Source organism: Etheostoma cragini, chromosome 10, assembly GCF_013103735.1.
Source record: "Etheostoma cragini isolate CJK2018 chromosome 10, CSU_Ecrag_1.0, whole genome shotgun sequence".
Lineage (NCBI taxonomy): Eukaryota > Metazoa > Chordata > Actinopteri > Perciformes > Percidae > Etheostoma > Etheostoma cragini.
The window spans coordinates 25593815-25617682 of record NC_048416.1 but is presented as its reverse complement, the minus strand read 5'-3'; the positions used below and the strand labels follow the sequence as shown (position 1 = coordinate 25617682).

The 23868-nt window shown below is 38.7% G+C and overlaps 2 protein-coding genes across 3 annotated transcripts; one reads left to right on the top strand and one right to left on the bottom strand.

Annotated features, from left to right (window-relative positions):
- The first annotated feature begins 119 nt into the window (after nucleotides 1-119).
- Nucleotides 120-12600, top strand: nudt6 (nudix (nucleoside diphosphate linked moiety X)-type motif 6). Its single transcript, XM_034882953.1, has 5 exons — nucleotides 120-867; nucleotides 2452-2655; nucleotides 6269-6324; nucleotides 11138-11192; nucleotides 11563-12600. The coding sequence occupies exons 1-5, from the start codon at nucleotides 558-560 to the stop codon at nucleotides 11943-11945; spliced, it is 1008 nt and encodes a 335-aa protein (XP_034738844.1). The 5' UTR covers nucleotides 120-557; the 3' UTR covers nucleotides 11946-12600.
- Nucleotides 8878-21665, bottom strand: fgf2 (fibroblast growth factor 2). 2 transcript variants are annotated; one of them, XM_034882956.1, is made up of 3 exons: nucleotides 21027-21665; nucleotides 17879-17982; nucleotides 8878-9479 (listed from the first exon to the last, which is right to left on the bottom strand). In XM_034882956.1, the coding sequence occupies exons 1-3, from the start codon at nucleotides 21202-21204 to the stop codon at nucleotides 9459-9461; spliced, it is 303 nt and encodes a 100-aa protein (XP_034738847.1). In that variant the 5' UTR covers nucleotides 21205-21665; the 3' UTR covers nucleotides 8878-9458. The 2 variants fall into 2 exon arrangements, with proteins under 2 accessions (XP_034738847.1, XP_034738846.1); XM_034882955.1 differs by lacking the exon at nucleotides 8878-9479 and adding an exon at nucleotides 12812-13140 and having other exon boundaries at nucleotides 21027-21648.
- Between the last annotated feature and the right edge of the window lie 2203 nt (nucleotides 21666-23868).

Genomic DNA, 23868 nt, shown 5'->3' with positions numbered 1-23868 from the left:
TTTGTTAAACGTTAAACGTCACTATGATTAAAGGGACAGCAAACATAACTTGGACAGAGGCTCACATTCGGCATGCATTTTAAATGACAAGCGATGTCTTTCTATACTTTTCAACGGTTCCTTTGGGTTTGTTGTTAGCGTTTTTGAGCCAGACGACATCTAGAAAGTGCGCCAACGAGCGACGGATGACTAACGATAGCCTCAATTAATTTTTTACAGTCCATGGGCTTAATGTATATTTTAACCGGTTTAACATGACTGTTAAAAATACAACTTTGTGATTATTTTATAGCTAACGTTTAATACTGACAAATTACGGTTTACGTATTTACCAGAAACTGTTAATATTAATAATAATAGTGAGTAATAATTATATACAGTCAATGGTATTTACAAGCTAAATTTTCAGATATGGGAATAATAGCTAGTACCACAACACCATACCGTTTTAAGGTTAGCTAGCTAGCTACTCCTGGAGGTATTTTACCAGTGCATTACGGTATTTATGCAACTTCCAGGGCGGACGTATACGTAACCGTACTGCACTGTAAGCACACATGCCGGTTGAAAGATTGCAGAAACATTTAAACGTTTTTTATGTTAGCAACAACATGGCTGCGTGTGCCTTTGCTTTAAAGCTTTTACCGTTGGTGGTAACAGGAAGGTTTTGTAGCAGAACACTTCGTCCTTTACGCTCAGCTGTCCGTGCGTTCTCGTGCACTGTAACTCGTTCCCAACTACACGGATTGGAGGGGACCAGGGCTTTGGCAGGCAAAGTAGACCGGTTCGGCGGAGTGACAGTGGACCTGGCGGACATCGGTTTACCCTCGGACATCAGCGAAAGCTCATTCAGCATATTGCTTCAAGGTTGGTTGTCCTAAAGTATATAGATATATAGATACTGGGATACATAGATACACACACACACACACACACACACACACACACACACATAGGCCTGCCCTACATACATATACATACATATCCATATACATTATTCATCCCGAAGGAAAATTTAGGCATCCATTAGCAATACAACTGTAACACAACAAACACATATACACACATATCTCACTCATACATAAGAAAAGCACACATACACAATAATATTACACATACATAAGGATACCACACATACATAAGAATGAAAATTCAGTCACAGAAATGCAATGACCATGGTATGGTAAGATACTATGGTAGACTGTGTGCAAAAATGCAGTAAATCATGATTACCTCACTATATACTGTATATGCTGTTAATGAGACTTAAAATGATCTGCAGAGATAAACAATGCACAAGGCACATCTTCTCATCAACCAGCCATTTGTTAGCCTACACATGTATACGAGATGCAGAAGCTTGAAAGCACAGAAATGTTGCTTGCAGGATTTCCCATCGTCTCTAAAGTAAGTTTGAGATTCCATGTGCTAAATGCAAAAACAAATCCCCCTTAATATTGAAACCAGGTTTCAGTGTTCATGTCCAGTGCATCTGTTAGTGAATGTTTGACACTTTGCTTAATAAATACACTCTGGATAGTTTTTGGTCTATGTAAACCTCTATCTACATACACGTTACTTTCTGTAATGACTTTAGGGCCATGGCAGACTGTGAGGAAATATTGTGTTGAGGGGTTTGGGTGTAGTTTTATTATTAAAAGCTACGTTCATTGCTAAAGTTTTTTTTTTTTTTTTTTTAGGTTTGATACGATTCAACTTTGTGGTCATTGTACAGAAGTACAAAGATAATGAAATGCAGTTTGCATCCAACCAGAAGTGGAAAAAAGCAGAAAAGTGCAATGTGCTATTCAAGTATAGACAGGTGGTGCATAGGCAGGACAAGAAATATATTGCAGTGTTATAAGAGTTGTATGCATTAATCTCATATTAGCAGCAAAGGTAAAGCAGGGAGCCCCCCACCCTGTGCAGGACAACCGTGTATTTCAAAAAGCTATATGGTACATTAAAGTGAGAGGTTTTCTAATGTAGGCAGTATCTTCAAATTGTTTGTTTTGTCCAATGGACGTTTTTTTTTAAATTTAGGATGATATAAAAGAAAGAGAAAATATTACATAAGCAGCTGGATTTAGCCTTTTTGTTTGGTAAATGCCTTAAACCAATATTTAAGTATCCAAGGCTAACGGTTTCAACACTACATCATTCCTACGTGCATTCCCACCAGCCAGTCTGGGATTCAAACCGGCAACCTTCCTCTTTGAAAAGATCTTCTACCTTACCCTTCAGGCTACTTCCACTGAATTGTCTCTGCTGATTATCAGCTTCTTTAAAGGTTTTCATTTGCATCCAAAATTAGATAGGAGGTATCAATACCAATCTTTTTATATGTCCTGCCTGTTTCTGCAGTTTATTATTTATTTCAAAAGCAGCAATTTCAATAATAATACATATTTAAAGATTGTGTATTCTGTAAACTCCTGACTTGCTCCACAGATTCTTTGGCCCAGTGGAAAACAGAGGGGAAGGTTGCAGTGTGGCTTCGGGTACCTATCTCACTGAGTCGATGTGCTGCCGCTGCCTCTACTCACGGCTTCACCTTCCATCACGCCAAACACGACCACGCTGTGTTGGCCCTCTGGTTGGGGGAAGGGGAAAGCAGACTGCCGGGGTGTGCAACTCACCAAATTGGAGTAGCAGGTAGAGATTTGTAGCCTGAAAGTTCATTCTTGACTCTCAAATAGTACTTTGACACAATATATTCTTACCTGCTTTTAACCGCATCTCATTGTCTCCATCAGCTAACGGTCTTTGCACAGTTGCCATTGATCTGATGGAGACCATAATATGCAGCTGAAAGCACTGGAAAAAAGAATTTGACTGACTTGAGTTAGGAATATCTTGACACACTAATGTAGTTGTAATTGAGGATTGAGTTATATGTTCTGCACAAATGTATGCAAACATTCATGGTTGCTTGTTGTTATAACCTAGGGGGTGATCTCTACTGGGGTCCCTTTTCAAATGTGTTTGATATTATTTTAAATATAGTCTCTGCGATTTCTTTTTTTATACATAGTTTAGTATTATTCTTTCTGGTATAATTTATCAATATTGTCAACCTAATATACCCTGGATGTTGTATAATTTTCCTGTGTGTGTGCGTGCGTGTGCGTTCCTACCTGTTACACCCTCGGTTATTACTATACACAATTTGATGTACAGTATTTAGCAACTTCTCTCTTTTGTCTTTTAAACGATACAAGGTTATTTTCCTATTTTTGGCCCATTTCTCTTGCGTAAATGGAAATTCTCTTCAGGACTGGGAATGTGGTGAAGAGGAGCAGCGAAGGGAGGAGTTGCAGAACTGAAGGGTGCTAAGTCTCTGATCGTCCAGCAGAGGGCAGCATGTTGTTTACATTATTTAAGAGCGGATGCACATAAAGCATGTCAGAACATGTCCAGAGCGTGCTTCAGTACTGAAGGAGTCCAGAAAACCCCTTTTTTTGTTGCCAGATTGCTCTGTAAAAAAAACAACATTGATGAAACTGAGGTTAGGAATCTAAAATATGCAGCTGTTTAGATGATCTGCTACTTATTTGCTTTTATTTTGATAAAAACAAGAGAACAACTACACATATGCACAGTAGTGGCGTTGCATTGATAAGAGAGAAGTCTTCAAATGAACGAGTATTTCCACTGGTGTCTGATGTCCTAAAGTTTTAAACTTCACTCCTGTTACTAATACGACTGCTGCAACTATTTTGGATGTTTCACAGCTTAATGTAGTTGTGGCCATCACACCTATTACTGAGCTTAAAAGGGAACTCAATCATTTAGAGGCAGTGGACACAAGGGCTCTGTTAAAAACAGAATTCCAACGGTGTGTAGAGAGGCAAAAGAAATATGAGCCCCAGAAGGCTTTTAAACTGTCCGACCAAATGTGAATTGGGGTCAAACTGGCCAACTGTTACGCACTAAGAATTAAGCATTAGCCCAATAAACTCAGGATTCAATATCTGATGCTACGTTTAAAGTGGGATGTGGGATATAACATGGTTGGTGCAAATAGGGTGTCCAGCAAAACAATAAGTTATATATATATATAATTTTATATATATACAAAATAATTCTGTCTGAACCTTTTCTACGAAGGCAAGGGTCATTATCGATTTTAGTATATCCACATTCACATCCTGCGTCCACACAGCTGAAGGTTGAGTAAGCTGCCCTGCACACAGCTTTAAGGAGAAGTGAAATAAAGGAAATATAGCATCATTACGGTGAATTACAAGTAATTCAATTCATTTTTATTTATAGCATCAAATCATAACAGTTATCTCGAGACAATTTACAATTAGAGTAGGTCTAGACCACACTCTTTAATTTATAAAGTCCCTACAATTCTAGTAATTTCCCCAAGAGTAAGCAACTAATACGACAGTTGTGAGGGGAAAAAACTGGACCAGACCCAGACTCTTGGGCGGTGTCTGACGGGGTCGGTTGGGGGTGTGATCCACAGTGGCAATAACAGTCACACTAAAGATAATTGAAGCGTGACTAAAAAATAGTAGTAGTTCAAGTAGTGTTTTATGTTTCAACGCTCCACCGTGTGACCCACGGAAACTTTTTTTAAATTGTATTTTGGACAGTGTTCAGTCTTTTCACTGTCACCTGTAAACAGGATGTCCATCTTCGTGTGCTTGTATCGGGTCGCGGGGGGAGCAGCTCCAGCAGGGGACCCTATCACACCTCTCATGCAGAGAAAATAGAGACAAGACTCCCCAGACTAACGCTCAATCTCACATCCATTGAGCTCGGCTTGGTCTGGTGATAGCTAGAAAAACTTTAATCCTTAACAAATACAAGTTTGCACTTCAACAAAATCAAGGCCCTGGACATCACAATACTCATCTAGTGTGTCTTCTGGAATGGAATTCCGCTCAAGTGTTGAGAACATGCTCTGATCTAGACTGATTCTCAATCAGATTTCTACATCTGAGCTGTTTGCAACCTCGTAGTACACAGCAGATGTTACTGTGAACCTATAATGACTGTGAAAAACTAGAAGTAGTAGAAGAAGCCTATGTGAAATATATATTAATTAAATCACATGTTTTTGTGGGTTAAAGCCAACTGTCACCTCACATGATTAACAATTCTTTACTACGGAACCCACAGTTCCCCCGTGATGATTTCTTCTGGGCTTTTTGTCTCATAATTCCAATTCCGTTTCTTATTTCTTTCTCTCCTGCTCCTCACGAGCCTTAAGTTTCCTACACTGAAGGCTACATAATGACAGCCTCCCTCAGCAGCAGCCAGGCCTCCTCCCGTGCAGCGCCATATGGCACAGGGATCGGCTATGACATCAGTTTCCACTTGGAAGTCCAAGTTAGGCCTTTTCAGACAACCCATCCCTCTTTACACATCTGTGACATTCATTTAAGGAGCCCCGTCCCCGTCGGTGAGACGGAGCAACCGGAAAAAAGAGTGGCCCGTTTCCCCCCCTCCTCCGGAACTGTCAGCGGCGGCACACAGCTGCCTCTCTTAGTCACTACCTGCCGGGGAAAAAAGCTGCTCAAACAGGAGAGAAAAATGGGATGAAGTGGGATGTCCAGATCACTCATAAGTACAGCTGAGTCACTCAAACTCAACTTTAGAGTTGAGAAAGTAAAGCGTTTTATTTTATATTAACCCCCAAGCAGCTCTGATATCCCAATGCACGCCACCTGCCCTGCACAACAGACCTACACGTTCAGCAGCTAGCTGGTAAATATAGCGGAGCATTTAGCAGCTGAAGAGCCAATCCGAACAGGCTTAAACACTCTTACCTTTGGACGTGGTATGACACTTCGTACAACGTACCTTGTTTGAGGCATATTCAAGCTTTAAAGTAAGAGTAATTCAAACTTGAATCCACTTGTGGTATTGTACAGCGCTTTGGATAAAAGTCCAGTGGCACAGTTCAGTGGAATTCTTCAAGTCAAGTCCACAGAACAATGATGACTGGTTTTTCTGTGGACTTGATTGATCTTCAACAGCAGAGATGTGTTGAACAATGTAAAGTGTTTGTGCCTGACAGAGGCTCAGCTGCAGGCTTTCTCCTCCACATGGGGAAGGTTTTATGTTGGGTCCAATCTAATAATTAACTTTTAACCAGACTTTCACCAGGTCTCTCTTAACTTGTTCTACTACTTCGACTACAGTAACCACTTCACTGCAACATGTGGACCAGCTTAGAAACCTAGGGACATAAGTGCTTGCACAATATTTAAAATGAGTGTCTGATTGGTTGTTTGCTTGTTTTGTCCAGGTGCCGTTGTTGATGAATCCAACGGAAAGGTTCTTGTGGTCCAAGACAGAAACAAGGTATCCAGTATGTTTCTTTATTGTTACAAATGTCTCTTAATTACACTAATTATAACCAAGGTATATTCAATTATTGCAATATAGACCACATTAATTCAACTAAATTAAGCAAACAAATTAATTTTTTTTTTTAAATAAGCTTCCTTTAGCTAACTGATACAAATATAAAAAAGGACGATTTTGGTTATTGTTATTTCCAATCAGGAATGCACCATATGAAAAAGCTGACCATGAGCACACAGCTGTGATTATAGACACTACAGTTAAAAGCATGGCACATTTTTTACCTAAAAAAGAAATTGACATATTTTGTCTTGTTAAAAAGGATTTTTGGCAGCTAGTTCAACCGGCTCTTGCCCGGTTGAGTCGAAAAGCTACTAAAGCTAATGGTGTTTTTCCATTAGGTGGTACCTGCTTGACTCGCCTCGACTCTACGAGGATTTTTTTGTTTTCCAGTATGAAAAAAGTCCCCGGTACCTGCTAACAGGTACTTTATTTAGTATCACCTCCGTCGAGGTTCCAAGCGAGCGGAGGCGATACCACAAGGTGACGTAAAATCCTGCAGACTTCTGATTGGTCGGAGAGAATCGTCACTAACCACTGCGTCTTCATCGCTAGCGACAGACGGGGGTGTCCTGAGCAAATCCGCCATTTTTTAATAGTTTAGCCAGTGGTGTTTTTTTTGCTACCTCCAGCTTCTTTTGAAAAATAATTTGACTTCTGGCTGTGGCAACAGCCGCATGCTGAGAATCAACAACAACACACTTTCCATGTTCTGTGTCGCGTTATGTCACGGCTGTTTCCTGCGGTGTCGCTTGACAACCAGCCACGCTCTGCGGTACTAATCTGCAATGGAAAAAAGAGGACGGGGCACTGAGGTCAGGGCAAGTTGAGCAGGTACCATGTAAAGGAAAAACCTCATTAGTTGGACACCGATCCTTCTACTCACAGTGAAAAAATGAGCCAATGAAGCAGCCGATCTCTTGTTCCTGCAAAAGATGTCAACTGATTAGTTTTGTTTATTTATAATGCAAGTTGTATGTTACCTCTGTTGATCAAACCGTGGGTGGAAATCCCCTCAGCTCCTCTAGCACTTAACATAGCTACGCACATTAGTTAACCTTAAGCAAACACGATGTGTTCATGAGCATAAGGCACTCAAACAGCTGTGTGAGTGTGTCTCTGTGTCACTCACAGAGCCCTGCTGTTTTGCTCAAGTTGTTATGAGGTTAAAAAAAAAAAAAAAAACTTCTCTACAAACATTTGTTTGTATTCTCAGTTGGGCAAGGTGTTATTTTATTTTAAAGATATACCAGCATCAATGAGGCATGAGCATGAAGGTAAGAACCTTTCCCACAAAGTTTGCATTTTGTAACCAAGAAAGTAGAAATGACCAAACATCATCTGGTAAAGGCAGCAGCTTCTGTCCTTAATACAAACATTAGATTTTGTAATGTGACCAAATTTGAAGCATCAAACGTCAGAAAGTCCTGGCGTTGTGCGTAACCTTGTAACACAAGATACACCACTCCAAGTAGATCTTATGCACAGGGGAATGACTAACTGAACCCTTAACAACATGCCACCATTAAAGGTGCAGTAGGAAAGAGTTAAAACTAAAAACTAACTTTCAGTCCTATTTGCTGAAACTGACCCTATGTTCAAGTGGAACTACATAAAGCAGGTCATTAAAAGAAAAAAAAGAAAAGATTCCGGCTCCTCTGGCACCACCTACAGCCTGTAGTGTGATTTGCAAAAATCTACAGCTCCTTGTTCATATGCTCAATGTCGATTACTGCTAATGCACACACATTCAATCTCACTTGTGGGTGGAGGGTTTAGGAAACCGTTTTGGACTTTAGCGGAAAGGGTGGAGGGATTGACAAGTTGTCAATGTTCAAATTTTTGGGCTTAGTCCTGGATCTCTGCAATTCTACTTACAGCACATTTAAAGACAAAAATGAAAAGCATGTTAAGATTTTAACTGTTTTAACTGTAAATAACTGCTGTTTTACATCACTTTTAACTAGATTGTTGACTGTGGATTAAGAAAAACCCTTAAAATGAAGATGAATTGATTTGGGCTCTGGGAAGTTGTGATGGGATTTTCGTTTTTGGCATTTCATGAACAAAACAATATGTAAAGCTTCAAAGATAATAGCATCCATCCCTAGTTGCAACACTGTGTACCAAAGAGCAGAATCTGAGCCTGTTTAATACAGCAGCGTGAACATGTGTGCCATAAACTGGCAAAAGGCTGAGTCTCCTTTAGATGTCTGAACAAAAGCCAATCAGTAAACTCTGACTTAATAACAATAACAGAAAGTAATATGATTATGCTCGAGCTTCAATAATGTGCCGCAAGAACCAGTACCATGATTTATCACGATATCAATTATGTGTCCCAACTCAGTTGTTGAACAAGTCTTAGATAGAGTAATAGATTAATAGACTTTTTTAAGTTTTCGGTCTTGCATTGGCTCATTTATTGACTAGTGAATTTGTGAACACAATTTTGTGTTTATGTTGCGCATAAAAGTGACATTATAACATTTTCTCATTCTTCTCTGGAAGGTTTGGTTTCTTCCTTCTAGGTTTATAGATAACTGGCTCTGAGACTGCATTGTATTGGAGTCAAGTCAGAACATTACAAAATCAAATCTAACTGAAGACATCCGACAATATTGGACATGGGCATTTTTATCAGACATTTCTTTCCCCCAAAATATATACACAATATAGAGGTTTATTAATTTAAATCTTTCCATGGCATTACACTAGTCAGATAATGTGTAACAATACTCCTCATGTGTAGTCTTTTTCTCTCGTCGGTCTCTCAGAAGTGCCACCAGGAATACTCTGAAAAGGGACACATGGGGACACAATGTAGTTCATATTCTTATTTACCTTATTTACTGACAACATGCCGGGAATCTTAAGAGCATACTGTACAATATTTCATGAAGGACTTTGTCCAGAGGGAAACAGTTAGTGGCCTGGAAGTGTAGGAAATGTTTTATCTCTTCCTCTCCTCCTCCTCCTCTTTCCCATCAAGCTGTTTACTGGAAATGGACTTTGTAACAGTCTGGCCCTTGACAGTAGAAAATATCTGGCATACCGAGCCAGTCCAAAACTCACGAGGGGTTACGAACTTCCTGAAAAGAAACCAGGACATTATCACTCTCACATCAGTAAAAAAGACAGCTAACAGATCCCCAATGGATTCGAGCTAATTTCATCCATCGGAGAGCAGAATGATGTAATGGGTGTTTCATTTAATTTAACCATCGGCCATCATTTCCCAGCAGATTTAGCATGAACAGTTTGCGTATGTTATCTTTGGCATCCTTTCGCCAATCTTTTTGCCATTATTATTTTCCTAGCTCCAACAGATCCTGAGGGGTTCGAGACATTTTACTCTGAAAAACCACACAGATTAAAGTTGCACAAACATCTCTTTATTTCTTTCTCACCAGCCCATTTTAGAAACTGTTCCAAAAATATAGCATTCTGTTGACAATACATGAAAATATATGCTGTAGTGCATTTGTGTTCCTCACAAATAGACTTCGCAAAAAAAAGACAATCTAAGATAGATAGCATTTTGTGAAGAGAAAGCACTGCATACTAAATTATTTAAGTAACTAGAAAAATATATATACAACACTGACATCATAATTTAACCAGCAGCATACTGTCATTAAATATCAATAAGTGGTGAAAGAGTTTTGGAAGACACACTTCACCGCATCAAATGGAAAAGTCTCCAGAGGGAGGCACTAAATATAAAACATACAATGAACAGATGCTCAGATAGATTAGAGCATTAAACATCTCTCTGCTTGTATAATTATTATTCAGATACATAAGATGATCCTTTGAACACATAATTTACTACTTGCCGCGATTTACTTAAATAAAACAAAAAAAAACTACTGAATGGCTGTGCCACTAATTTAAAGTGCCCATATTATGCTCATTTTCAGGTTCATTATTGGATTTTGAAGTTGTACAAAAATAGGTTTACCTGGTTTCATTTTCAAAAAACACCATATTTGTGTTGTACTGCACATTGCTGCAGATCCTGTTTTCACCCTGTGTGTTCAGGTCTCTGTTTTAGCGACAGAGTGAGCGATCTTACTTGTTTTAGTTACAGAGTGAGACATCTCACTACTTAACTATCTTTGTTGGGAGTCACACATGCGCAGTACCCATTTAATGATAACATCAGCTAGCTACTGCTTTCCCAACATTAGTCAGTCGAAGACAGGATTAGCTGGGAGACTTCTTTGAAACGAGGGCGCACTTGGGACTTTGCGTGGGAGACCTGCAGAACAGGCACGTGTAAGTAGTTCTTTTGTAGATTATTGTGAACTAGTGTCTGTTGTTGCAGTGTTTTGCTACTCAGAACGAGCTAACATGCTACGGTTAGCCACCTCGTCTCGGCTAGTGATGTAGAAAGCCGTGCAGATTTAGAGCAGCTCACCCGTAGACTGAAGGCAGAGGACATTCAGAACGCGCATCTCACTCAAAACAGCATGGATGTTTTTTTTACAAGTTTGTATGCATGTGGAAGCACCAGAGAACCAAATAACACCCCAAATCCAAGAAAAAGTGATTTTTACATAATATGGGCAATATTAAGAAGAAGAGAAAAGAAATAAGTGTCTTTAAACTGGACAACACTGGAAGATGTGATGATTCAAAACGAAACTAAAATGGATATTTCTTTTCATTGTTATATAACTCTGAGATACATTTACAGCAGTGCCATCTATCACAATTGATGTCAAATTTGAACTTTGTATTTCAGACAAAGAATGCTTGGAAGTTTCCCGGTGGCTTGTCTGACCTAGGAGAAAATATTGGTGAGTGTCGGAGTCAAAAAAAGAATACAGTACATCTAGCTAAATCCTTCAATTTAGTGTTATGCTGAAAGACGATACATATACATTCATTTAAACTGTACAAAATAAAGCACATAATATATAAGCAAAGAATTATATCTCCAAATTCACCTTTTTAACATTTTAAAAGCAGCTTTAATATTATTATATATGTACTTGACCAACCCAAAGCAGCGTCAAATATGTCTTTACAAAAAATATCTGTATTTCCCCTTTTCGCCACATCTAAACATCAGTCTGACAAGGGGACACAGCTATAAATTCCTTTTTCCGACAGGATCTTAAAAATTCCTCCACATATATTTATTCGTATTTTAATGAATTTTCTCAGGTGCCACTGCCGTTCGTGAAGTCTTTGAGGAAACCGGCGTTCACGCTGAGTTTAGATCTCTGCTCAGCATCCGACAGCAGCACAACCACCCAGGCGCCTTCGGCATGTCGGACATGTACGTCATCTGCCGACTCGGCCCTCTGACCTACGACATTAACTTCTGTACTCAGGAGTGTCTGCGCTGCGAGTGGCTGGACCTCGTCGAGCTGGCCAGGACCGAGGACACCACACCCATCACGTCTCGCATTGCTAGGCTTCTGCTTCACGGCCTGGAGCACGGCTTCAACGACGTGGACCTCAGCATGGAGGAGCTTCCCGCTGTCTACTCAGGGAGGTTTTACCAGCTGTATCACAGGCAGCTTCCCCCAATACTAAAATCCTAGCAAACCATCATCAACCAAGCATATCATGGATTACTATTTTGACACAAGGTCATATTTAAAGCGTATTTAGAACTTGAATATTGTTTGCAGTGTGTTCTTTCACACCAGCTGTTACTTTGAAAGAAATGTGGCGCAATAGGCTGTGAACTATAACAAGATTCATGTTGTGGTTATTTAAAGAGATATGCCACTGCGGTGCCTCCAGGACTGTAGAGTTTTATACAGTGTATTTAATACTTTTTGGATGCCATGTTGGAAGTCCAAATCTGTTGTGCGACCCTGGCTGCCAGCAGCTGATTTCATTTTAAAATCCTGCTGTATTTTGAACTAGGAATACTTTAGATCGTGTTAATAGGATGACCACCGGTAGTAGCTGAACAGACACTGGCAGAATTCAACACAAGTGGCCAGTAGTAGTACAAATCAGCTTTTTGCTCAAGATAACTGCTTTTCCCTTACTGAACTAGACATGATTTGGAACAAGTATCTGGTAGCAATAAATGTACAAGTTATGCTCCAGTGCCTTGCTATGGGGAACACCGTTTTATCAAAAACAATGGCACGCTCAGGAAACCTGTTCTTTATCCATTTATCATGGGAAGATAGTGAGTAATGTAAAAGAATTAGAATAAACTATAATTAGTCCTTGGGTTTTGTTTTGAATGTGTTTAGTGTGCTTAGTTTTATTTTTTATTTTGTCAAACTCTTTTCTTGCACAAAATTCTTAAATACAGTTACTTAGTACAATTCTCTTAACAAGTTAAGACTTAAGTGCATTTTCTTATCCCTTGTAATGTAGGAGACATGTTTTAACTGAATATTCCTCTTTATGCCCTACATCTTGCAGCTAAACTCAGATGTGAAAAGATGTGTAACATGTTCAGGATATACCAGTTGAAAAAGCATCACAGCTATTTTTGGGCAACGATGATGGACTTGGTCTTCATTGGCGTCACATCTTCTTCATTGCTGCCACTAAGACGTTAATATTTCTCAATCAGATCACAGATTAGCACTTGGCAGACATTGGAAGAAAAAGAATGGCCTTTTGACCCGGTCCAGTTTTGCTTCCAGACTTGTACTGGCCAGTCCTCTTCAGTGCCACGTACATGTGTGGGTACTTCCTGGAGCGGTAGGTGTTGTAGTTGTTGCTCTCAAGCCGTTCTAAGAAATAGCATTCATCTGTTGCTCGTCTCTGGAGAGAAAGACACAGGGATAACACATACATTTAACTGAATCTGCTGTTTAGTGAGGAACTGTAGATGGGTCAGGGGATTGAATTAGGAGAGAAAGGTTTACATATTCAGCCTTTTTCTTACAGGTCAAAGAACTACTGGGACACCATCCTCTCCCAATACTCTATACTAAAAAATAACTGAAATAGTATTTCATATGTCAACAAATGGAAACTGAAGTTAGGTCATTCTGTCTGTACGATTAATATAAATGTTATTGTTTCTTTCCAAACGGCTAATAATGTTCTCTGTGTATGTACTGAAAATAATTTCTTTAGTGGCATTTCATCAAATCTTATTTTATTTGGATGATATTTAATTGAATGTAATATATGTTGTTGGAAAGGGAGCAAATGTGTAATGCTGACATGACCACTTAAAACACCCAGAGCTAAATGCCACCTTTATTTTTTTGAAGACCGTTGGATTAGAATAATTTCTGCTCAATGTGTCACACCTAAACATTTTTTTAGGAAACCATGCCTGACCAGGGACATTATTACAGATCCAGTCAAGCGTGTTTTTTGGTTCAGCTTCCTTGCATCATGATTAAACATCGAGGTTTTCAGGCTGAAATCTTAAACATGAAAAAGAAGAAATATGTACAAACGGAACAAATCCATTAACTAAACAAATTCAGATGTCTTGGACAAGTGTGGATTTGATAGGTTTACAAATGACAAGGTTTAAAAACTGCCAAAGCTGAAGATCACTATACATACAAACTAATTAAAGGCATTTTTGCTTTTTAGTGCTCACACTATCCCTAAGTTTAACATGGTCCTTTGTAGAAAACATTAATTACTGAACGTCTGGCCAAAATGTTGCTGGGCGTTAACCTCTACCCTGTCCAACAAGAGGCTTTTGTTTAGGTTTCTGTTATTACTTGACCGTGACTGCACAGCTATGGAGCTATTGCTCAGAAGACATTTTCTTTCAACTGCAACAACCACCCAGGGCTTTTGCAGGGATTTGCAATTTATAATGCAAAAGCAGTAGCGATGGGTTTTATTTGTAATTGGATGACCACTGAACCATTTATTACCAAAGCTAGTACAAGCCTAAACATATCTAGGACATAGAAGCTTCATCAATCCAGTCTTTATCTTAGGTGTAAGAAAAATGTTTGTTTTTTTTATATTCAGGAATGTTACTTTGTTAAAGCTACAGTGTGTAGTTTCTGTCGCCATGACCAATTCTCAGTAAGGACACCAACACTGTTGGCGCATCCACATGATACAAGCCTTCTGTGATCAAGCACCACCCCCAACCCTCCTCCACGCAGTTGCTACTAGACAAGGAAGCCACAAAAGATTAAAAAAACATGATGGACTTTTCAGAAGAGGTAATATGTTCACTTTCTGAGTTTCTGTGCGCGAAAGTAGTCGGACGACACAATCTTCTGAATATAGCCATACTGAGTAATGCAGACGGAGTGGATAGTCTTTATTAGCTTTGTAGCAACTTATTTTGCCCCGGCTTGAATGTAACAGACCCTAAAAAGTTACTCAGAGCTTTAAAGGTTCCAATCGTGTACTGATGTTATCAGCAGAACAAATGTCTGTATCAACTAAGCTGTCAGTAGTGGCCCATATTAGTCAATTATATTAGTAAGTATCTAATACAAAGCAGATGACTTCTGCTCATCAGTACATCGTGTTCAAGTCCAGACCAGTCAAGGTGCTAAGTTAGAGGGAAAGAATTCACACCAAACACACCACATCAGAAGAGAGCTAACACAGCAGGGCTCATACGTTTATTAACTCATGCTAAAGTTGACTAATGATTTTAGGCTATTTTAATTCCAAAGGCCAAGGGACCTTTATCAGGATGTATCCTGGGTTCATGAAATAACTGGCCTTTAATAATAAAAAGCATCCTGCCTCTATGGAAATTTAACATAGCTGTGTGTACTTATTCCCCCATGTATTTGAAGAAAGAAAATGTATTAATTTATGATACATTATTCATTCACAAAGAAAATTGGTGTCCCTAAAGGTTGGATATTTCCTCTTTTTTTTTTTTAAATAAGGCATTAAGATCAATTTTCAAAAGATTATTTTATTTTATTTTGTATTACTCTTTTACTTCAGCTTTAGCATGGGTTCATAAACTTAACAGCATTGTATCTTGTCAGTTTGTGTTTGTGTTTTGAATGATTTTATTAGTAAGAGCAGAACATAGAGCAACGCCTTGGGTGGCAGCAGCTGTAGCTTCTCATTAGGAAGGAAATGGGAGGAAATGCTTTTTGCCAATTACATGGACTGTGGACAGGCCTTCACAACCACCGAACCACATCAGTCACCAACACTTCACACTTCCACCGCCGCTGAAAGCAACAGCTTTGTGGAAGCAGACCAACAGTGGTGCCAAATTGGTGTTGGCTACTTTTCATGAGTATTCAGGAAATCCTACAGAACAGTTTCATTTGACAGTACGTTGTGTAATGATACAAATTACAAAAGACTAAAGTTAGGTTTTTAACCTAACTTTGACTATGTTTTTGATTTTTCTATGGCTGGTGTGAAATGTGATCACTGAACAACAAAAGACTTTATAAAACCAGTTTATCTGTTGTTCAGTCAAACATCTGTCCATTTATAAAAACTTTTAAATAAAAATATAAAACAAAAAAACTTCAGATGTTCTACTGCAGGATAGAAAGACACAAAACCAGTACAATAAAAAATTAACGAATTCCTGTCTCTTCCTGCCTCTTAAAGTGCACCGTATCGTAGACTGCACACTTCCGTCACTATGACGTCGCTGTTTACCTTACTCATTAACGTTTTTAGAACTTTAAAGCATTACATTTTCAAAATATACGCTCATGCAGCACGATTGAAAGCTTAGCATCTCATGATTCCATTAAGCCCACACTCAAAGCATAGAATGAGTTATAGCAGTTAAACAACCGTTATAAAGTTGAAGAAATAAAGAAGTACAGAAATATACTGCGCTGCTAGTGCCTAGAGTCGAGTGTGCATGCATACCTTTTTCCTTTTGCCTTTATTCACAGCGATGAAAGATTGCCAAAGTGGAAGGAAATAGAATATCCAAGCCATTTTATCCATAACGAACTTTTCGATAAAAACATACCTAGAGGGAGTGTGACGTCATCATTCTCTGCTCAGGATGCCATTCCTCCACTATATCTTTCTAACGCAAATTGTTGTTTACTTTAATTTTCTCAATGTTGAGCACAGCCCCTTTATATCTTCATTAAGAAATGTCAAGCCTCTCCATGATTTCTGTTTTCCCACGCTCTCAAATGTCACCTTGTCTGTGCATGAACTGACTTTCCATGTTTTAAAAACTAATTAATTGTTGGATGCAGCTCCTTAAATATCTTTGTGTGTCTGTCTTTCATCTCTCTTAGACCATCAGATAGTCAGGTTGCCCGTTTAAAACTTGCTTTTCTCAACCAGCAGCAACGAGACTTTTGGAGAAATTCTAGTATGTCCTATTTTCATGGGCTTCATTTTACAAAAATGTTACTGTACACAATAATAGAGTCTAATAAAAAAACATACAGCTAGTGTACACATATTCTATTAATTATCATAGTGGCATATTTACATTATCATTTCCAACTGATCTCTCCTTTCTAAAGTGGGAATGGGAATGTAGTAAGGCTGGGCCATATAGAGAAAATTAAATATCTTGATCATTTTGACCAAATACCTCAATATCAATACGTCATGTCACAATTGTGTTGGCAAAGGCAACATTAATGCTGAGGACAAGACTAGAGAATGGAAACAGAAACAAATGATAAAACTGATTGGATTGGGAAGAGAATTCAAATTCTGGTCAAATCAAACAGGAGACAAACATCGCTCTGAATCCCAGACTTCTGGAACAGTACACAATGTAATGTTGTTGTTTAAAACCCTTTCATATTCTCAGTGCTGACTATGACAAACGTGTGCCAACCTAATAATCTCCCTGCAAGGAAGGGCTTCTTGTCGGGTGGCTTATAACTATTTGGTATCAAAAACACAGCAGCCTAAATGCTAAATGCTGCTTGTGACTGAGGCAGAAGACATTTACGGTAGCTGTTTAACCCTCCTGTTGTCCTTGGGGTCAAATTTGACCCATTTTCAAAAAGTTTCTATATCAGAAATTTGGGTTTTCTTAAAATAATAATGTGGATGGTTCTATACAAGCTCCTCACAAGTTAAATAACTGATCAGTTCACTATTTGCTGTGAATTAGGGGGGGTATTTAATTTTATAGCATTTTAAGAAAAAAGATGTAAGAACACTGAAAAACAATGACAGAAATGTAGGGGAAAACCAACAAAAACGTCCAAAAGAACGCAGAACTAACTGACACAAGACTTTTTAAAAAGTGAGAAAGAAGAAGTAGGAGAAAGCTTCAAAAACGTGGTCAAAACAACAACAACAATTTCCAAAAAAATCAACAAAGAACTTTGGGAAAAGTGACAAAAGTGTCTTAAGGAGGTTTTAACGTAAAATGTTGACACAGCAAAACTAAATGTTGGTCTACGGGAGGACAACACAAGGTTTAATAGAGATTTGTGAAAAGCACTCTTGTTAAAAAAAAGAAGAAAAAAAACTCTTTGAACCCATCACAAAATGCTGTTTGGTGATTTGAAAGGATAATCTCAAAACTCTTTACAGAACAGAAACAATGCAACTCTTTTTTTAAAGAAACATGATCCAGCTCACTCACCGCTCCAAACAGTCGTCCATCTCTGTTCATGGCCAGATAGCGATTAGCACAGACTCCTTTGATGACCACCTCCCCCACTGAAGTCGCCTGGAGTTGAAGCTTTACTGAGGAAAAAGACAAATGTTTTTTGAACAAACTGAACAAAACATTACTAGTTTGCTTGTGGAATGTTTAGTCAAAAGGAAAAGGAAAAGGAGTAAGTGCTGTGTTTAAAACACCTGTTTTATAAAAGGATAAAGAGGGCATAAACGTCCTAGGACTCAGATTTAAATACTAAATCAAGAGAACATAGTAATCTCTTTAATGTTTTATGGTTACATCAATGGCAACCTCACTTAACTCTGTGTAAACTCCTGTTATAAATGATCCAACACGACCCCTGCACACAGCAGAGCCAGAAAAAAAAAATCACAGTGAAGATATTTTGCTACAGCTGTAAACATGAGTAACAAGTGAGACAGTCATGGTCTAAAGGACAGCCTGAGCTAACTACGTTTTTTTGCCACAGGACATTCAATGTTGTCCGCAAACTAGTTGAATTTTGGAGGGAAGATCGATGATTAGCTTGACGGCACAAAACTGAAAGGAGAAACTGTTGTTCAAGAGGGGACATAGTAAAAAAAATGATATACAGTATATTATTATTTGAAGCTGATTTAATCAATTTAAGGGGGGGGGGGGTTTGCAACAAAAGCAAGTTGACAGGTACTACATTTACACAGGACATACATACACAGACATATAAAGTTGTAAAGGTGAATGTGTTAGTAACAACAACACTGATGAGCGCTTTGAGAATGAATCAACAGTAAATGTGCTGTAATATCTAAACAATAAGCCAAAAGACTCTTTACAGCTCAATAAAGCTGCAGAGCTAGTTAGAAATCTAAAGTTAAAAGTGAATGAGCTTAAAGATCATTCAATTTGTTTTTTAATTGTTTTCTATTTGTTTCCTATTCTGCAGATTCTGGGATTTTATGTTACATAAACAGCACCACTTTTACGTTTCCTCCCATATTCCTGCAGTAAATAAATACAACACCATTGACATCGATGGTAACATTAAGCTAACTCATGTCAGCCACTGAACAGTAGCATCACAGTGTAGACTGTACACTGAGCACACAGTACCTGTTGGCTGTGTGCCAGCCTCCTCACAGACGGATCAAAATCATCTCCAACCTTTTTTTTTTTTTTAAGAAGCAATGCTGCTTGCCAAAATAGCATACTTTGCATGAAGCCAAACCACCAAAAAGGAATCTGGGTTGCCATGAAGTAAATTAGGCGATCTGTTTAGAATGAATCCACATTAAGACGTCAGATAGACGCATCTGTCTACAGTTAAGCATGCTGCCTGGATGATTCGTGTCACAGATCAAAGAGGTGTTCTTCCCTGAAACAAATGTATAATTTGTCTGAGTGTGCTGTGTGTTTACTGGGAATATTATGTCCCACAGTTATTGTGATTACAGGAAAACCTTCCTTCAACTGGGCTTGTCTCTGTGGAGAAAAGTCACATCTACATAGTGGTGTAGTGAAACTATGTACAGTACATTTACTCAAATACTATGCTTAAGTACAAATTGGAGGTACTTTATTTGAGTCTTTTCCCACTACATTTCAGAGGGAAATATTGCACTTTTTACTCCACTATATTAATCTGACAGCATAAGTTACTTTACAAATTTAGATTTTTGCACACAAAACACATGTAATTTATAAAATACATTTTTTTTATTATAAATGAAACTACCCAACAACACACAGGCCTACAAGTACAGCCAAAATGTTTAGCCAATCAAACAATGAGTTGATTGACAGAACTGTTTTGATCGTTTACAGTTTCTAAAATGTGAAGATTTTTCTACTTTAACTTTTTATACTTCAAGTGATGATACTTAAGTAACATTTTCAAAACAGGGCTTTTACTTCTAACAGAGTATTTTTACAGTGTAGTATTAGAACTTTAACTTAAGAATCTGAATATGTCTTCCACCACTGCATCTACAGTACATTAGCACAAAAATCCCACTTGAGGATCCTTGGACATAATGGGTAACATTACTCCTCACTAACATTTTTAACATTGGCAGGTACGTTTTTAGTTGGCAGGTCAATCACAGCCTTAACAAAAGGACCGTTGATGAAGCACAGCTCAGATTACATTAACTGTAAGAAACCATTCTGGTAAAAAGATAAACGATTAATACTGATTCCTGTTGTATGACTCATTGCAGATACATTCTTTTCTGAAGCCATGGTTATGACTCTCTGACACGCAGAATAACAGTGGTAAGTTTTTTTGGTATGTAAATAAGTCTTACTGAATGTAATTAAAGGTTGTAAATATATCCTAAAAATAGCTCCTTTCTCCTTGAACTGGTTCTGTACCAGGCATTTGTTTGGTACACCTGCTTGAAATGTCACACTGCATCTTGGGCAATACACTTCCAATTGTGTTTATCTCGGGAAATACACATTTTTTTCATGTCCCCCCCCCCTCCTCTCCTTCCACTAACTGATGCAACTTAGGACACACACTCAAAAGTAATCAGTGATAGTGGAACCGAGGCTTAAGTGGAGGCCAATAATTTTTCCACTTTAATAGTTACTAACTTAAAGTACATTAGAAAGACCTAAAACTTCTCTCACTTTCTAATATTGGCTTGGTGGTACAGAGCACATTTTATTTTATTTTGTGGTAATAGTATAATTTTAAACATATTAGTGTTTATTAGTTTACTGACCTCAAACCCTGCCAGGGACCTCAAGATCCGGAATATATTATTCTGGCTTTTAACTTTATTTTGTGTGACGTATATCACACAGTAAGCAGTTTGAATGGCTGTGAGCATGGGGATCTACATTTACTCAAAACACCATGCACATTCCATCAAAGTTCCCACCGATTAAGAAAATTTGAGGTGTCCTTATCTTGATCTAGGGTTACTAAACTTTGCAGAATTAGGCCTACACACATGGTGGTGTTTACAAGTGGAGAATAAACCTCAGTAAGCTGGAAAATTCACATCGTTCCTCCATGATGTTTTGGCTTCACTCCTACTTCCCTGTTGCAAATTAAAAAAGGACATAAAGAAGCTTTGTGTTGCTTGGCAAAGCAAAGAAGAAGGGGACTGGAAGTACTTACTGTTGGGGTCGTTCTTCTCCCGGATTCCATCCACACTCCCATCAGACTTTATCCTCAAGAAGAAGCCCCCGTTTTTACAGTACAGCCTTTTGGGATCCTTGAAGCCCCCAGGAGTAAAGCCGCCACTGCCGCCGTCTTCAGGTGTGGAGGGAAGTGTTGTGATTTCTCCCGTGGCCATATCCTTCTCTTTCCCTGCTTCCCGGTGACTGCCTAGTCTCCTTCTTAAGCAGTGCAGGAGCCCCACAGTGGCCTCCCACCTCCAACTAAATGTTGCCTGTTCCCTCCTCCCCTCCTCCACAGAGCTTCACACAAACCGATCCTGTTTAACCCCAGAGGTCAGGTTGATTGAACGCCCACTCTCAGGGCACCAAATGCCCTTTACGTCCTGAGTATCTGAGGCAGAAGGACTCCCAAAATGCTTCTACCTAACAGCAGACATCTAAATGTAGCATTCGTAGCTGCTCTTCTGTTGTTTTCAGAGCGGGCAGCTGCTTTGCCAGTGTACTTTCAGCACACTGGTAAGGGGGGGGATCCCTTGCTTCCACTCTTCTTGCAATGAAGTGTTTAAATCAAGGCAGCTGGCTTAGATCTGTGTGGAAGGCTTTCCCCTTTGGGCCTCAGTTCGCATGCGCCCTAGGAGCACCAACACACTCACGCCCACTAATGCTCACAGATTTAACCAGCCAACCAAGTAGAAGTCGAGAAAGGAGAGGAGGGCAAGGAGGGGGACGTGCCCTTCAGAGCGCCTCGAGCAGCAGAAAGCATGTGAACGGAACCACTGTTTTCATTCATCCAGCCTGTTCAGGAGCAAGAAAAGAGATGTAAAAAACTAACCAGCACAGTCTGCTTTTAAGCAAATCACTCAGTGCTATTTGTAGGGGAAAAACAACAATGTGAAGTAAGAGAGGAGGATCAGGGATGGGATCTGTGCAGGATTTGTTTCTTTTTGATTTTAGGAGCAACAAGGCCATCCATTAGCCTAAAAAAGCTCACAGTGGTCTGGGCTTCTGGGTAAAAGTAACCACATCTGAAACTCATGCTGGACCAGTAGAAAGTCAGCTGTGCTCTTGGATGACATCATGTTGGTGATCCCCCCCCAAACTGGTCTGTGAAACATTTGACATCCAGCCAGGCCTCGCGAGTGACTAAGGCCAACTTGCATAGTTATAAGACTTGTGGTATAAATGTCCAAACATAGAAAAAGTTCTTATTGTTTTGGACATCCTTTCTGGGATTTTATCAATTGAGAACTCTTCAAAAAGACAAAGCAGTTTATTCAATATTTATGCAGAGTGATGCACATATTGAACGCACATATGCTTTTTGGGGTAAAGTCTTATTTCTCATCGCAAAGGAATTGTGCCCAGTATATGATTCTGAGTCCCTTTTACACCTGTACAGTACAGATGCAAGAATGATCCTTGTTAAAAGGGCTTTGCAACAAAAAATAGCGTATTGATTTAAATGTTTGTCAAGGCCTTTTTAAGTAGGGTTTGACTAATAAAATTGTTGAATAAAAATTATAATCAGTGTTATTGGCCTCTATGATATTAGTCTCCCTTGTCTAAATGCTCCTTAAGAGCTTAAAATTCTGAAGGAAATGCTAATGATTAAAGATTTTTTTACTCCCAATTTCAATCATATCGTATATCATTTACATATTACTGATTATGTTTACTGTTTTGCACAATATGTTAAGTCCAAGGCTGTGGTCAGAAACTCAGTTCAAGATCAGATATCTAGGACAAAGTAAGGAAAATGAGGGGATGCTTACCTGTAAAATGGGGGTCTGTTGATCCACATGTGAATGCTCCAAGTGTTGCACTACACAGTGAAGCAATACTGTGAAACAGAAGATCAAACTAAATCATCATGAATATTGATTACTGCTCTTAAATTGACAGACAAAAAGGGACGAAACCAACGCCAGAAAAGGAGACCCGAACCATTATAGACTGACACTGAAGATGAATTCCCATTTAACTACATGGTTGCCATGACTAGACCAATTTCCCAGCATAGTGACCTTATTGAATAGACTGAACAATGATGATATACAGAGCCATAATATCATTCAGTTCAAAAATAGATTAAAGAAATCAATACTTGACCAATACAGAAAATAGACCTAAACACAGGAATGGAATGGTAATTTAATTGTATTGGTATTATTGTATTGTTGTTAGTTATTGTAAGACCTGAAAGACTGGATGCTGTATTTGCATATCTATAAGCTATTATAATAGCTAATAATAAGCTATTTTCTTCTACCTGCTCCTTCTCAAACTAATCCTTTTTAAATATGTTTTTGTTAATTACTGATTGGTTGTTTTATTTATGGTTTTAAGATTTTTCTTTTGTCTTGCAACTTTGTTGATTGACATAAATAAATTGTTCACTTTTTCTAATGGTGGTCTACAACATGTAGTAAGCGGCATTGTCTGAAGAAAATCCATCCGTGAAGCACGGTGCAGATAAGCGTGACCTCAGCCTGAACTCTAATGTGTTAATTTCCTCCTCATTTTTGTTTATGTAATGTCATACCCAACCGCATATGGCCAAACCACAGATGAGTGATGCCTAAGTCAAGGCTGTTATGGCTCACCGTAAAACCTTTGTAACGTTTTTATTTCACTGAACTATTTTTAGAATGCAACAAGACGCGCTCTCTCTGTGATCTCAGAGGAAATGGAAGATATCATGTTGTGTTTCAACTGACACCTTCGACACTATATGCACAATAGGAAAAAGTCTAAAGATAACCAAGAGTGTGCTGTATCTTCATGTGAATTATCTTTATCAGATTTTTCCAATTAGTAGACATTTCTCTTCAGAATAACAC